General features: G+C 49.9%; 1 protein-coding gene across 2 annotated transcripts in view; it reads right to left on the bottom strand.

Annotated features, from left to right (window-relative positions):
• The window catches only part of LOC123757135 (mRNA decay activator protein ZFP36L1), an 82,853-nt gene that overhangs the window by 55,445 nt on the left and 12,837 nt on the right, over window positions 1-14,571 (bottom strand). Inside the window, exon 1 of one of the 2 annotated variants that reach the window (XM_045740567.2) lies at window positions 2,657-2,683. The exons of the other annotated variant lie outside the window; for it this stretch is intronic. Coding sequence (XP_045596523.1) covers window positions 2,657-2,668 — 12 coding nt within the window. The 5' untranslated portion in view covers window positions 2,669-2,683. Of the gene's footprint in view, window positions 1-2,656; window positions 2,684-14,571 lie in introns of those variants that run through there. 2 annotated transcript variants of the gene reach the window in all.

Raw genomic sequence — 14,571 nt, 5'->3', positions numbered from 1 at the left:
CTCAGGTGGACTATTGTGTAATCAGTAAGGCCCAACGGGAAGACCCTGATCTGCAGCGATTACGAACATCTGACACAGCTCTCCGGTTCATCGAGATTCCCATGGAAGGTGGCGGAAGTATAATCTGTGACACCTCACGGACGGGAGCACTTAGGCCCTACATTCCTGCCCAGTTTCGCTGGAAAACGTTCTCAGTATTTCACTCCCTAGCACACCCAGGAGTACGCGCTTCCCAGAAACTACTAACGGAGCGTGTTGTATGGCCAGGAATCAATGCCGATGTTCGACGATGGACTCGCTCATGTCTCCAGTGCCAGCGAGCGAAAACACATCGTCACACAAAGAGCCCTCTTCAACAGTTTCCGTTACCTTCTGACCGTTTCGAGGTGGTGCATGTAGACATCGTTGGCCCATTACCGTCGGCAAGAGGATATTCTTATCTACTCACCTGCATCGATCGATTCTCCAGATGGCCGGAAGCAATCCCATTAATCAACATCTCAGCTGAGTCAGTGGTCCAGGCTTTCCTCTCTGGATGGGTCGCCCGTTTTGGCAGCCCCTCTGTCATCATCACCGACCAAGGACGACAGTTCGAATCATATCTATGGAAGGAACTTATGGAATTCCTCGGCACCACACATAACCGAACCACAGCATACCGCCCTGAGTCGAACGGAATGGTAGAACGCTTTCATAGACAACTAAAAGCTGCCCTAAGAGCTCAAGCACGCCCTGATGATTGGATCGACAACCTTCCATTAGTCTTGCTTGGCATCCGTTCGGCCACGAAGGAGGGCAGTGGATTCTCGGCAGCAGACTTAGTATACGGATCTAGCCTGCGGCTTCCGGGCGAATTCTTAACCCCAACGCCACTTATCACACCCCCAGACCCCACTTTTGTCCAGAAATTACGGGCGGCCATGACAAACATTCGGCCTACACCACCACGCCAACCGACAACTCGTGCTACATATGTGCCTCATGAGCTCCACACAACTGAACACGTGTTTGTAAGAGTCGACGCTGTTCGACGCCCTCTACAGTCACCTTACGAAGGACCATTTAAAGTGGTTTCTCGAACACCGAAGTTCTTCACCATTGAACGCCGAGGACAGCGGGTAAACATCTCCATCGATCGCCTTAAACCAGCACACTGTGACGCTGCCCCAGACATCCCTCCAGAGACACATCCGCCGACTACGCAGTTCACTTTTCGACCACAGTTACCAGCAGCACCGCCACCTACGACAACGGACGATCCTGTACGACCTCTCACCCTACAACCCCAGTTACCAGCCGCACCACAACCTGATCCTGCGACGACGGACGATCCTGTGCGACCTCCCACCCTACGACCCCAGTTAGATGACATCAGCGAAGAGGAGGAAGTTAACTTTGATGGTTATGTAACGCGAGCAGGGCGTACAATTCGCCGACCAGCTAAGTTCCTTGATCAAGTATTTTTTCCTTTCATCCCCTGGGAGGGGGAGTTCTGTAGCGAGTAGATTATCCCAATAATATACTCGCTCCAAATATAGTGTTAATGTTCCTGTCAACCTTTGGAGATGAATGAGGTGAGGCGTTGCCCGGGCAACACGGTGAGATGCCCGAGCAATATAAGCAGCGGTGTAGCGAACATTAACTAGTCTACTTTCAAGTGTGGTCTAGAGCAGACACTTGCGAGATACTGTACCAACACTCAGTGCGCTCAACTCACACCAACGTATCACCTGTGTACTTCTGTATATTCGACCAAATATATATATAGTATCTTAGTGTCTGTGTTTATTTGTCACCATACTTTACGTAACAATAGAACCGTTACAAATATACTATCTAGCGGTATAAATAAATAGCAGGTTGATAGGCAGTTACGTAACGTCAAGCATCACTTGGTACCTAAACAAACTCGCCCACGCGACACTCTCAACACGTACAAAGCCTCCGAAAATAATTTCCACCCATCCACAAATAGCTGTACAGAAGCCAATCAATATTTCTGGGAAATGTGTCCGAAACCACTTTGTATACACAGACCACATGGCCGCCCAGGCGTCTCCTGCCGCGTACAGCGTGGGAACACTGACCCACGTGGGCGTGACGTCATCTGTATACACAAACGCTGCTACACAGCTTTCCCGCCAAAACTATGTTTATATTTGTACTTCGATACCGAAATACCTATTTTCATTTCTCGTCACTATTGAAATATTTTTGTGGTAAAATCATTGCGTGGATTAATCAAAAGCATCTTAGATAAATAAAGCTGAAAAGTCATACGTATTAAGGTGATCAAATTACTTTCCCGCCAACAGACAGCCCTTCATTACGCGCATGCGTCGGTACTCCTAGAAATGGCGGGCGATTGGTACATCTGATTTACTTTCCCGCTAAATTTAGCTATTTTCCACGTGTCCAGTTTTGTACGGAAACTGGAGTCACTTGATACACAACCGTCGGGCGAGTAATGCGAAGGGAAAGCCTAGGAGAGGAAGTGTGTGGCAATATCCTGGCGAGGCAGGAATAACGGAGGAGGGGGAGGAGGAGACAGGGTGGCAGCAGGATGGTGGAGCTGCGGGCTACTGTAATGCCCTACTTCATACTAACGTTTAAGCATTTCCTCTTAAGATAACGCCATGAACTTTTCGTTTCTTACCTTTGCTAACATTGTTCCCGGGGACTCCTGTCGTGATGTGACGGCGTCTCTTGACGTGTAATGAAGAGTGAACGGCAAGTTAGGGGCAGCGAGGCGGTGTGCTGCGTAGTAGTGACGTCACACACAGATTGTCAACACCGTGTTAATTTACATGGCCAGCTGTTGCTAGCCACTGACAGCGCTACTCTCACTACCCAGACTGTTAACACAAGGGTACAATTAGTGCTATTGCAATACCAATACTCGGCAAACAAATCCACAGGAGCCCGTGTGATGAGGGTTCGAACCTATGCACTGGGTGTTACCCAGATGCACGTTCTAGTCAACTACGCCACGACATGGTAAAATAATTGCAACCTGGGGTACTACAGCACCAGCAAGGATCCCGAGGGTTCCGTTGTAGCTGAACCAGGGCTCCACAATCCACCCCCATGCACTTTTCCCCTCGTCACAAACCACCAACACCACCCCCCTCCCCTCGTCACAAACCACCAACTACACCCCGCCTCCCCTCGTCACAAACCACCAACTACACCCCCCCCTCCCCTCGTCACAAACCACCAACTACACCCCTCCCCCTCCCCTCGTCACAAACCACCAACTACACCCCTCCCCCTCCCCTCGTCACAAACCACCAACTACACCCCCCCTCCCCTCGTCACAAACCACCAACTACACCCCTCCCCTCGTCACAAACCACCAACTACACCCCTCCCCTCGTCACAAACCACCAACGACACCCCCCCCCTCCCCTCGTCACAAACCACCAACGACACCCCCCCCTCCCCTCGTCACAAACCACCAACGACACCCCCCCCTCCCCTCGTCACAAACCACCAACGACACCCCCCCTCCCCTCGTCACAAACCACCAACGGAAACTGAAATGACTTTTGACACAAAAAATAGTTCAACAAAAAAGTGATCAGATGACTCATGACAAGAAATTCACAAGACCTTGGCCACCGATGACGTTTCTGGACATAAGAAATGACCGATCAAGTTGTTATTACTCGGAGAATATACCATTTACACATTTACAAAAAATAACATTGGACTTTCTAGTAAGTAGAGTACATTGTCTGAACCAGAGTGATCAATATCAGACCAAGAGTGCTGGCCCGCCCACACCCGCCCTCCCCCCCCCACCACGCCCACACCCGCCCTCCCCCCACCCACCACCACGCCCACACCCGCCCTCCCCCCACCACGCCCACACCCGCCCTCCCCCCACCACCACGCCCACACAGCAGTCCGACACCACAGGGGTCGGTATCATGGGACTCCAGCTGAATAGCAAGAACAGTGTCCAGAGCGACACTAAGTATTACCTCTCATCAAGAGTGAAGGGAAGACATCTTCCAGAATGTCACCTTGGGGGTCGAGGTGATAGTGAAGGGACACCTGCCCCTGACTGTCACCTTGGGGGTAGGGGTGACTAAGAGTGACACAGTCTAGCCCCACCGTCTCAAGTGTGTGCTACAAGGACATAAGCAGCTAGCACAAGTCTCTCCTCGATGCCTCCCCCCCCTCCCAACACTATATACAGGCGGCATGACCCGCCTACACTCCACATCTCGCTACACCAGACTGTGTGGTCAAGGTTGCTCAATAATCCGCTACGCCGCGGTCAAGTCCAATACGGAAATCGGGAAGAGGAAGTACAGAGAGCAGGCGTCACACATACAACCTCTTCCTCCTTCACAAACACTAAGCCTGACCCCTCTACACAACCACGGGTGCATACGCTCAGCCACCACAGTTCTGGTGGACCTGGTGCCTGAGTGGAGAGCGCTCGGCATTCGTAGTCCTATAGGGGATTGATCCCCATTTTAGAAAGAACTTTTTTTAGTGTCAGAGTGGTTGACAAATGGAATGCATTAGGCAGTGATGTGGTGGAGGCTGACTCCATACACAGTTTCAAGTGTAGATATGATAGAGCCCGATAGGCTCAGGAATCTGTACACCTGTTGATTGACGGTTGAGAGGCGGGACCAAAGAGCCAGAGCTCAACCCCCGCAAACACAACTAGGTGAGTACACACACACACATCCGGGGTCAACCGTGACGTCTTCAATGCATGACAAAGATTGATGAATTCTGGATTCATCATATCCCCCCCCCACCCCCTAGTGTCGAGCCTTACACAACTGCTGGGAGACTCCCTGATCATTGCTCAATGATCCTGCCCCACACCTGCCACGTTGTGTGACGCAAACCAAAACAAAGGGACAAATGTGTCCCCGACAATGAGCTTCCATGTGTGGGTGTTATCTGTCTACGCCGGTGTCTGTCTGTATGTGATCTATTGGTGGAAGCGTACGTCTTTGGGTGGTTCTACTGGTGGTGGTGGTTCTTTGGGTGGTTCTACTGGTGGTGGTGGTTCTTTGGGTGGTTCTACTGGTGGTGGTGGTTCTTTGGGTGGTTCTACTGGTGGTGGTGGTTCTTTGGGTGGTTCTACTGGTGGTGGTACTTACCTACAAGTGAGTGGGGTGGACACGAGGTCCAACTCTTCGTGCCCCGCCTACTGTGGAGGCCTTGAAGTACCTGTTGCGTCATATTAAACTTTCCCGACAGTGTTTGGTCACACACGGCCTTAAAGGGGGTGGATGAAAGTGGCTTCCACTTCCCCGAGTACATTCCACACCCTGCTGGACATCCCCCAGTTCGCGGGCACGGGCGCGTGTCCTTACATTCCTCAAGACTCATTGTAGGCTCAAGTTTCCCATTACGTTCACTGTTCCTATTTTTCTCTCACTTGAAATGGGCTGTAAAATGGTTTCCCCTAACCTGTCCTCATAGCTTGAGCCTCTTTGTTGGGGTACTTGTTGCACCTCTACACTTTTCTCCAGACTGGTTTTGTTCATGTGATGCGTCTTCATGCTGGTGCGTTGCATGCACATAGCCCCCCCCCCGCATAGCTATGTGGGGGGTCCATAGAACTGGCCCCCCCCCTACATCGTTCGTAGAGACTGTTTGAACCAGGTGTCCTTATTCAGCATTTAAAATGTTGTTTAATATGCGTGTCAGCTTGTCTTATGCTGTCGATATTAAGGTTCATGTTGGTGTTAGTGTAGGAATTATGTCAACTTTTTTTCTTTTAAATTCCCATAGTGGCCTTCTGGTATTCTCTCACACACTTCCCATCTACATTTCTTTACACGTGTTGGGGGTTGAACTCTAATTGCCATGTGTGCGTGTGTCCCAACTATAGGAGTTCGTCACGGTCGTCCTGTAATTTTGTATAGTTCTCGGCTTTTACATTCGTCATTAGCTTTAAGTCACGTGTAAGCACTGACAAGACCGAGCTCTGCCCCTTGAGTAGGGCGGTCACATATTAAGACAGGACAATGGTCCTTGAACACATCCTTGGAAGATCCCAAGTCATCTCTCCAGTGGTGGTGCACCTGTGGTGCCTCTGTACCCAGTGTCTCCACAGTTATCCCTACTTGCTTCCCTGTCTTCTATGCCAACTTTTTGTGAGCCAACACCCTTAAACGGTTTTTTACAGCAGTCCAGTATAATGCGATCTACTCAACCTTCGCTCTCTTGTATTATACTCACCTTGTTATACAAACTTGTTCTGTCTGGGACTGGAAGGTGTGTATTATGTGGTATATGTCAAGCAACAGAGCAGCACACACAGAGATCACACTAACGTGATGCATCAAATGAACAAATCCACAAGGGCTGGGATGCTCCCGGACGCAGGTTCGAATCCTCGCCACGGCCCTTGTGGATTTGTTCAGCAGAGCAGCCAGCGCTGGTGGTGACCAGGAGGGAGAGGTGGGTGCTGGAGTATGGCAGGAACAGTTGACTTGTCTTACAGTCTCTGGATACATGGTCCACCTCCAGGCGAGGACCAGGGTACGTAGCCTAACAGGTTCACAGGGGACACTACGAGACACTCCAAGGAGATCCACTTACACGGAGAACACGGCTCAAAAGCACAGTAACTACAGATAAATGAAATGCAGCAAGTTGACCAGACCACACATTAGAAGGTGAAGGGACGACGACGTTTCGGTCCGTCCTGGACCATTCTCAAGTCGCTTGTGAGAAAGTCGATTGAAGACAATCCACTTGAGAATGGTCCAGGACGGACCGAAACGTCGTCGTCCCTTCACCTTCTAGTGTGTGGTCTGGTCAACATACTTCAGCCGCGTTATTGTGACTCATCGCCTGCAAATGCAACAAATGAAAAGAGGAACATTATTCATCGCTCAGCCATCAACACGGGTCCAAGTGAGGAACGAGAAGGCTTGATAAACAGAGGAGAGTGTACCACCGAGACCAACACGAAGGCACTAAGAAATGCCAGTAAAGCAGGGAGGCACTTCTGAAAATAACAGGTCAAAGTTTGTATAAATGTACACAAACATTTAAGATGAAGCTGAAAAACAAAGGACTAAACTATTAAGACTAAAAAGGCAAAATATCCTTACTCAATGAGAGACAAAGGTCTGAAGCATATTTAAGATTCCAGATCTTTAAGATGGAGTGAGTACCGGGCTAGTGGTAAAAATTGTTAGCATTAGAACTAGACGCAAAACAGTACGTCTAGAGTAGATTGCACCTTCGAAATCGCCAAGAGCAAGACACACTGTAAGCCTCGACACCGGTTGTATAACACATTGTGTCACGAGTAACACCTGGTAGACTGCACATATTCAAGGAGCCCACGCCAGGCCTCAAACTACCCACCAGAGAACCCTTGACCTGCGTCTTATTTAAGTTACTGGAGAATGATGTTGTTATAGATTCAGCTACTCGGAACAAGTTTCAAGTAGCACGGGCTATGGTGAGCCCGTAACTTACCTGGCACAAGGAGCGGGACAAGTAGCACGGGCTATGGTGAGCCCGTAACTTACCTGGCACAGGAGCGGGACAAGTAGCACGGGCTATGGTGAGCCCGTAACTTACCTGGCACAGGAGCGGGGCAAGTAGCACGGGCTATGGTGAGCCCGTAGCTTACTTACCTAGCACTGGAGCGATGCCCCTGCTTACTGGAGAAGATATTCATCAATGTTATAGCGAGACACGGGGAGAGGTGATGGTGGTTAACACCACCATCTAACATGCGTGCGTGTGCGTGTGTATGTGATGGTAGAGGGAGGCAGGCGTGTATAGTACACCTGCTCGAGACATACAAGGTTACCCAGCAAGCTACGACAGGAAACCAAGGGCTGGACTGCACTCCCCAAGTTCACCAGGGCCCCTGCGGCAGTCCCTCAGCCTCGCTACTCACACATTCTCAGCGATAATCTTCTTGCTCTAAGTATCAAGGGTTATAGTTATTATATTAACTTATTAATCACTTTAAATAAACTGTGTATATTCCCCCATCATTGTTACCTATAACAGAATGAACTTAATACAATAAGTTATGCTCATAAATTAACGTGTAACTATGCGCTCAGAACTTGTGCATGTGTACAGCATTATTATAACCTTATATGTACTTTCATCCCGAAATCAATTAAATATACTAATGCAAGGGAGTGTACACAGGGCGGGGGGGGGGGGGCATGTATGTACTTGTAAGTATGAGTGAGTGTACATGTGTACGGGTATGTACACATGTACGGCTCATGTACGATCGTGTAAATGTACAGGTGGATATGAGAGTACAAGTACTCTCCTAAATGTACTCCGGTACATGTGACCCCAGGGTGACGTGCCAGAGGGCGTGAGGTGCCACAGGAAATCAACAATAACCCTCATATTGGCACTGGCACCCCCCCCCTTCCCCATCACGGGTGGTGGTACTGACTTAGGTAATCAACAACAACCCCCACCCCCCTCCACCCCCACCCCCCACAAAACACCCCAGCTTTCGGCCTATCAATCACCCCTACCTATAACACCCCCCTTCCCCCCCCCCTCACACAGCCTACTGCTTCCCTACCCCAATCACCTGTCTCTAACGTTTCGTCTTGCCCGGGAGTCGAACCCTGGTCCATTTGGTTATGAGCCGACCACGATCACCATAGTGCCAGCGGACACCGCACTGTAGGATGGTAACGGTGACAAAGGCGGCAGCAAGGAGCCGAAGCTCAACCCCCCCCCCCCCGCAAGCACCATTAGGAGAGTACAGTGCTATCCATGTTCGCTTGTAACACTCGTTATCTTCCTCGCTCACTTCTCCTTACTAATTGCCATATTTACTTCAGCCATTAACGGCATTCTCCTGCTGTGGCCAAGAAGAGTTTGGTCTGTTTTGCAGTTATGACCAATGGGGGAAAGGGGGAGGGGGGGATTTCAAGGGGGAGTGGATGGGAGACGGAAAAGAATGACATGTAGGGTGGGGACGGGGCGCGGCGGGGGACGGGGCGCGGCGGGGGCAAGTTCACAGCCCTGCCCCACTATGGATAGGTTGTGTTAGTGTTGTGGGGGTCGGGGGGGGGCACACCGGCCTTGGGAGGCAGGTGAAGGCTGCTGGTCCCGAGAAGGGGGGAGGGGGGGGGAGGAGGGGGGCTGCAGTTGTTCAATGACTAGTGGTGATGGTTTGGTCTGGTATTAAGGCCTATCAACCTCTGGAGAGTCAAGGCCAGCTCAACACCTTAACTGACCAACCAGCAAGTATACTCCATGTAAGTCCTGAACATAGTCCACAAAGTAAACTCTCGAGCATCCAGCCAGAAGCCAGGTACACTCCTCGCAGCCAGACTGGTCTAATACGTTGATGGTCTACTTCCCTGGCGGCCGTCTTGCCCAACCCGTCCTCTTAAAAATAACGTCACTTTTCGCTGGTATGCGCACTATGGCCAAATTTGGACGTAATTTGAAATGAAATCGACTCACAAAAGTGACGCTCTGTTCCGTTTGAGTCGTCCGGCTTACTCGGCAAGGTTAAAAGAGGCAACGTTCCATTAACGCTTTTCATACCGTTTTGAAACTTCATGATAATTTCCTGCCCACCTAACCTATCAGAGGACCTTTAACTTACTGTTGTTTAAAAACAAATCCTAAATTTAATTTCATTTTTTTTTTCATTTTCAAATTACGTCCATTTTCGGCCATACGGCCAAACGGGCAAAAGCGACGAAGGTGCCAGAGTTCACGTTGTCTACGCTTCCTTTTATAAGCACCTTCGTCCACACATTTGTCAAATGAAATGAAAAATTGTAAACAAAAAATAAATGACTTTGTTCAAGTTGTGCTTACCTATGAGTGTGTGTGGGGGGGGGGGGGGGGGAAGTGAGGTCTGACTGTGTTGTTTAAGATTCAGCTACTGGGAACTAAAAGTTCCAAGTAGCACGGGCTATGGTGAGCCCGCGATGGACTTACCTAGCATAGGAGCGGGGCTGAAACTTGAGGAGAGGCCTGACTCTTCACACCCCGCCGACTAGCGTGGGGGGCCCTCGGCACCTCACGTAATATATCAGCCCACGGCAAAACAGGATGTACGTATTGAACAAGACCCGTGTGATATCACTAAGGTACAAAACTCGAAATATAACAACTGAATCAGTTCAAAAAGACTTGCAAACAAATCCAAAACTAGAACCAAGCTTCATTAACACATTCCTATTACACAATCTAGCTTCCATGTATTGGTAACGCGAGGCCAGTATCCGCTGTTAAACTTTACAATTCTCCACTGGAATGAATTGGACGGTACACCCTCGTGTCTGAACGATGACATGTGGATATCCGCAATACTCAACAACCTTGAACACCACCAGGCATAAAACAGAGCGTGAAAAACAAGGGCCTGATATACCTATCAAACTACAAGTTACTACACACCCGTCGGAACGACCCCGGGTGGAGGACTTGGCCCTCAACCAATCACAATCAAGGAAACATCTCCCACAACACAAAGTTGAAGGACTTTAACCAATACTTGCCCACGTACCTTCAACACACACGCGGACCTCAACCACCATACTGCAGCACCAATAGCTAGCCTTCCCCCTCACTCATCTATACCACTGAAGAATGAGTAACAATGTCCACACATTCAGAGCCAAATATTCACCATAAGACTCTCTACTACCTGGTTGATACCTGGTTGATGGGGTTCTGGGAGTTCTTCTACTCCCCAAGCCCGGCCCGAGGCCAGGCTCGACTTGTGAGAGTTTGGTCCACCAGCCTGTTGCTTGGAGCGGCCCGCAGGCCCACATACCCACCACAGCCCGGTTGGTCCGGCACTCCTTGGAGGAATAAATCTAGTTTCCTCTTGAAGATGTCCACGGTTGTTCCGGCAATATTTCTTATGCTTGCTGGGAGGACGTTGAACAACCGCGGACCTCTGATGTTTATACAGTGTTCTCTGATTGTGCCTATGGCACCTCTGCTCTTCATTGGTTCTATTCTACATTTTCTTCCAAGTCGTTCACTCCAGTACGTTGTTATTTTACTGTGTAGATTTGGTACTTGGCCCTCCAGTATCTTCCAGGTGTATATTATTTGATATCTCTCTCGTCTTCTTTCTAGTGAGTACATTTGGAGGGCTTTGAGACGATCCCAATAATTTAGGTGCTTTATTGCATCTATGCGTGCCGTATATGTTCTCTGTATTCCCTCTATTTCAGCAATCTCTCCTGCTCTGAAGGGGGAAGTGAGTACTGAGCAGTACTCAAGACGGGACAACACAAGTGACTTGAAGAGTACAACCATTGTGATGGGATCCCTGGATTTGAAAGTTCTCGTAATCCATCCTATCATTTTTCTGGCTGTCGCAATATTTGCTTGGTTATGTACTAGACGTACAAATTACAACAGCAGCACAAATGTGATGCCTACACCAGCTACTCAAAGCCCTAAACACATTCTGAGCCATCTGCTAATGTTAACAATCTACGCTAACAATCATTACTAGCCAAAGAGGGAACAAGAGAGCATAGATGTCACCACGGAATCCATCACCAGTCAGTACTATGAACTTCTTCCACAAAGTACACCGTTAACCATCTTACTCTACAATATGTGACAATTAACGAGAATTTCGAATTACTGCATTTAATAGTTGTAAATGTAATCTGAACAGGTCACAGGCACAAACAACGCCCATGTAAACATTTTAATTTCGAAAAGAATGTGTTTATAACACACTATATATTGACAAATACGACGGACACCTACATAGAAATTGTAAATGTTTAGAATGAATGAATGTGTTACAGTTTAAGAGAATAACGTGTCAACCACACACGAGTGTTGGCAAGGACGTGGATAATGTTGGTCCCGGATAAAGGTAGTGACCAAGTATCAGCTAAGGAGGGATCATTACTGCACGTGGAAATCCGAATGAGAAGGAATATGTCGAGTCAAAATACAAGGCCTGAACCTAAACGGCAGTTCTTAGCACACAAGGTTAAATGTGTTCCTGGTGCAGTGTAGAGTGAACCAAGTGTGTGGACGACGAGAGGGGGATGATGAGGGTGCTTCCTGGCCTCAGTGTTCCTCCACTGTGCCTCGGAGGCCAGACATTAAGAGTGTTCTGGCGAGGCGTTAAGCAACACTTTGCCGCTGAAGTAATTACTAGTCTACAAATGGATAAAGGGAATTCAAGTAATACAGAATGGAAAAAGAGAGAGCTTTAACAGCCATAATGCAAGACAAAAAACCCATAACAAGGAATTCAAATTGAAGGAGTAAGTTAGGGAGGCTATAGTTAAGAGAGCCTGGCAATACCTTAGTGGATGGAGGGAGCAGTGTGTGTGTGGGGGAGTTGCATCACAGAGGCGGCCAGACCTTGACGCGCTCTCAACCCGGTTGGAAAGGTACGGAATGAGAAGCTTCACTCTTACAAGTGGCAAGGACTGCATGTCAACAGGACCGGCGCCTCGCCCGGTCCCAATAGGCCTCCTGCCATGTAACACCCCCCCCCCCCCAAACAAGGCACAAGAGCCGCTGCGTTGTTTACCACATCAATGGCGGCCCAGACGCAGGCGGCATTTCGCTTACACCGCCCCCAAGTGAACGCACGATTTATTAACCAAAAAAAAATGTATTTGTCCTAGAAATCATCAGCCAGGAAATGGCTATAACGCCCCCATTTTGTAAAAAAGAGTGGAACCTCTTTATATACGTATAATACATACTGCTATACGCAAGTCCTATAGTGTTTGGGATACTTCAAGTTGCAGTTGACCGTGGTCGGTGTGTCAGCAGCTGGCCTTGTTAAGTTTCCTCGTTACATGCTGCCATGCACCCTCATCAGGATTCAGGAACCACAGCAGGATACATCCAGGACATAGGCTTAAGGGAGAGGTGTGCCGCAGTCCTTCAGACGACCTCCGCCAGTACGACCACCCCCAACCACCTCGCAGGCGGCGCCAGCTGCCCCCACGGCCTGCCGTACGACCATCATCATCCAGTTCCAGCTAGCATATACCTACACCAGTCATGTTCTCTTGTGTGTTACCTTCACCGACGCCGCTATATTTAGCTGCAGCGAATACAACTACGTGAGATGGATAGCGTCGAGGATAGCGCCTCCCTGGGGGAGGGGGGCTACCCCATAGGGGCAGAGGGAGGGAAGAGGCACAAGTGTGTAGCTCAGGTGCCATCTCGCGCCACTATCAAATCGTCATCACTATCCTCTATCCCCCACTCCTGCCTCCTCACCACCTAACCACCTCAGGTTAGGAATAAAAATATTCACCTGCAAACCTAGCCACCCCTCCAACAAACCCCCTCTCCCCCCCCCCACCTCCAGCAACCCCCTCCTGCGCATAGTGACAAGCCGGCAACCCGCGCGGCTACAGCCACCCAGGAAGAGGAAGCGACAAGGATTCACACTCTTCCGCCTTCATCCACCACGATTCATCTTCCCCGGGGAGCGGCTTCAACTGTGCCGGCGAGCGATATCCACCGCTTCTACAGCGACACTGAACGAAGCACAGAGAGAAACAGTGATGGTAATGCCCAAGGTCACGTGGGAGATGGAAGGGGGGGAGGGGGGGGGAGATTGAGGCAGGTAGGATAAGAGAGGACGACAAGGAAGTCAGGAGTGCCTCCTGGTGGCACTGGCACCCCGTCACTCCCAGCGGGGTCACTACAACACTGCCGGGTTCTACTGCCTTCCGGGGTCATTGTGAAGCCCCAGCCAGCAATTCTTCCCCTAACACGGTCGGTGTTTGGGGAAGAATTATGAATTGGGGAAAGAACTCTCCCCTGGACACAAGTTCCCCCCCTTATATCCAGGGGAAAACCCACCACAATCACCTATTTATTCATACACGCTATATTATATATATAATCTATACTACAAGAGCATGGGAGACATCTTCCGTCACGCAGGGTGCAGTCGCACCTCCACAGATCTCCAGTATCATCTTTTGATACTGGTAATGGCTCAAAAGGGCCACCACTTACGGGCTATTCATGCCCGTGCCACCTTTTGGGTGGCTTAATCTTCATCAATCAAATCAACTACAAGAGGATGTCTTCAGAGATGAGGCCAGACACTTGGGGCTAGCCTCACCCAAACTGGCAGAGGGAACGGTCTGGGGTAGGGGATAAACATAGGCTGGTCGAGGTGGACATAATTCAAAAGGGAAGAGTGTGCCAGGGAAAATAGGGAGGGGTTGGGTGGAATAGGGAACCGATGGCTGAGCGGACAGAACACTGTACGCGTGATCCTGTGGTCCCGGGTTCGATCCCGGGCGCCGGCGAGAAACAATGGGCAGAGTTTCTTTCACCCTGATGCCCCTGTTACCTAGCAGTAAATAGGTACCTGGGAGTTAGTCAACTGTCACGGGCTGCTTCCTGGGGGTAGAGGCTTGGTCGAGGCTTGGTCGAGGACCGGGCCGCGTGGACACTAAGCCCCGAAATCATCTCAAGAGTTGACAAGAATGTTGAGGGGTGTGAGGCATTACTCTGGCCGCGCCCCAACACGGCTGGCCGCGCCCCAACACGGCTGGCCGCGCCACAACACGGCTGGCCGCGCCACAACACGGCTGG

The sequence above is a fragment of the Procambarus clarkii genome, chromosome 13, assembly GCF_040958095.1.
Source record: "Procambarus clarkii isolate CNS0578487 chromosome 13, FALCON_Pclarkii_2.0, whole genome shotgun sequence".
Classification (NCBI taxonomy): Eukaryota; Metazoa; Arthropoda; class Malacostraca; order Decapoda; family Cambaridae; genus Procambarus; species Procambarus clarkii.
This window is presented reverse-complemented; position numbering and strand designations above follow the sequence as displayed.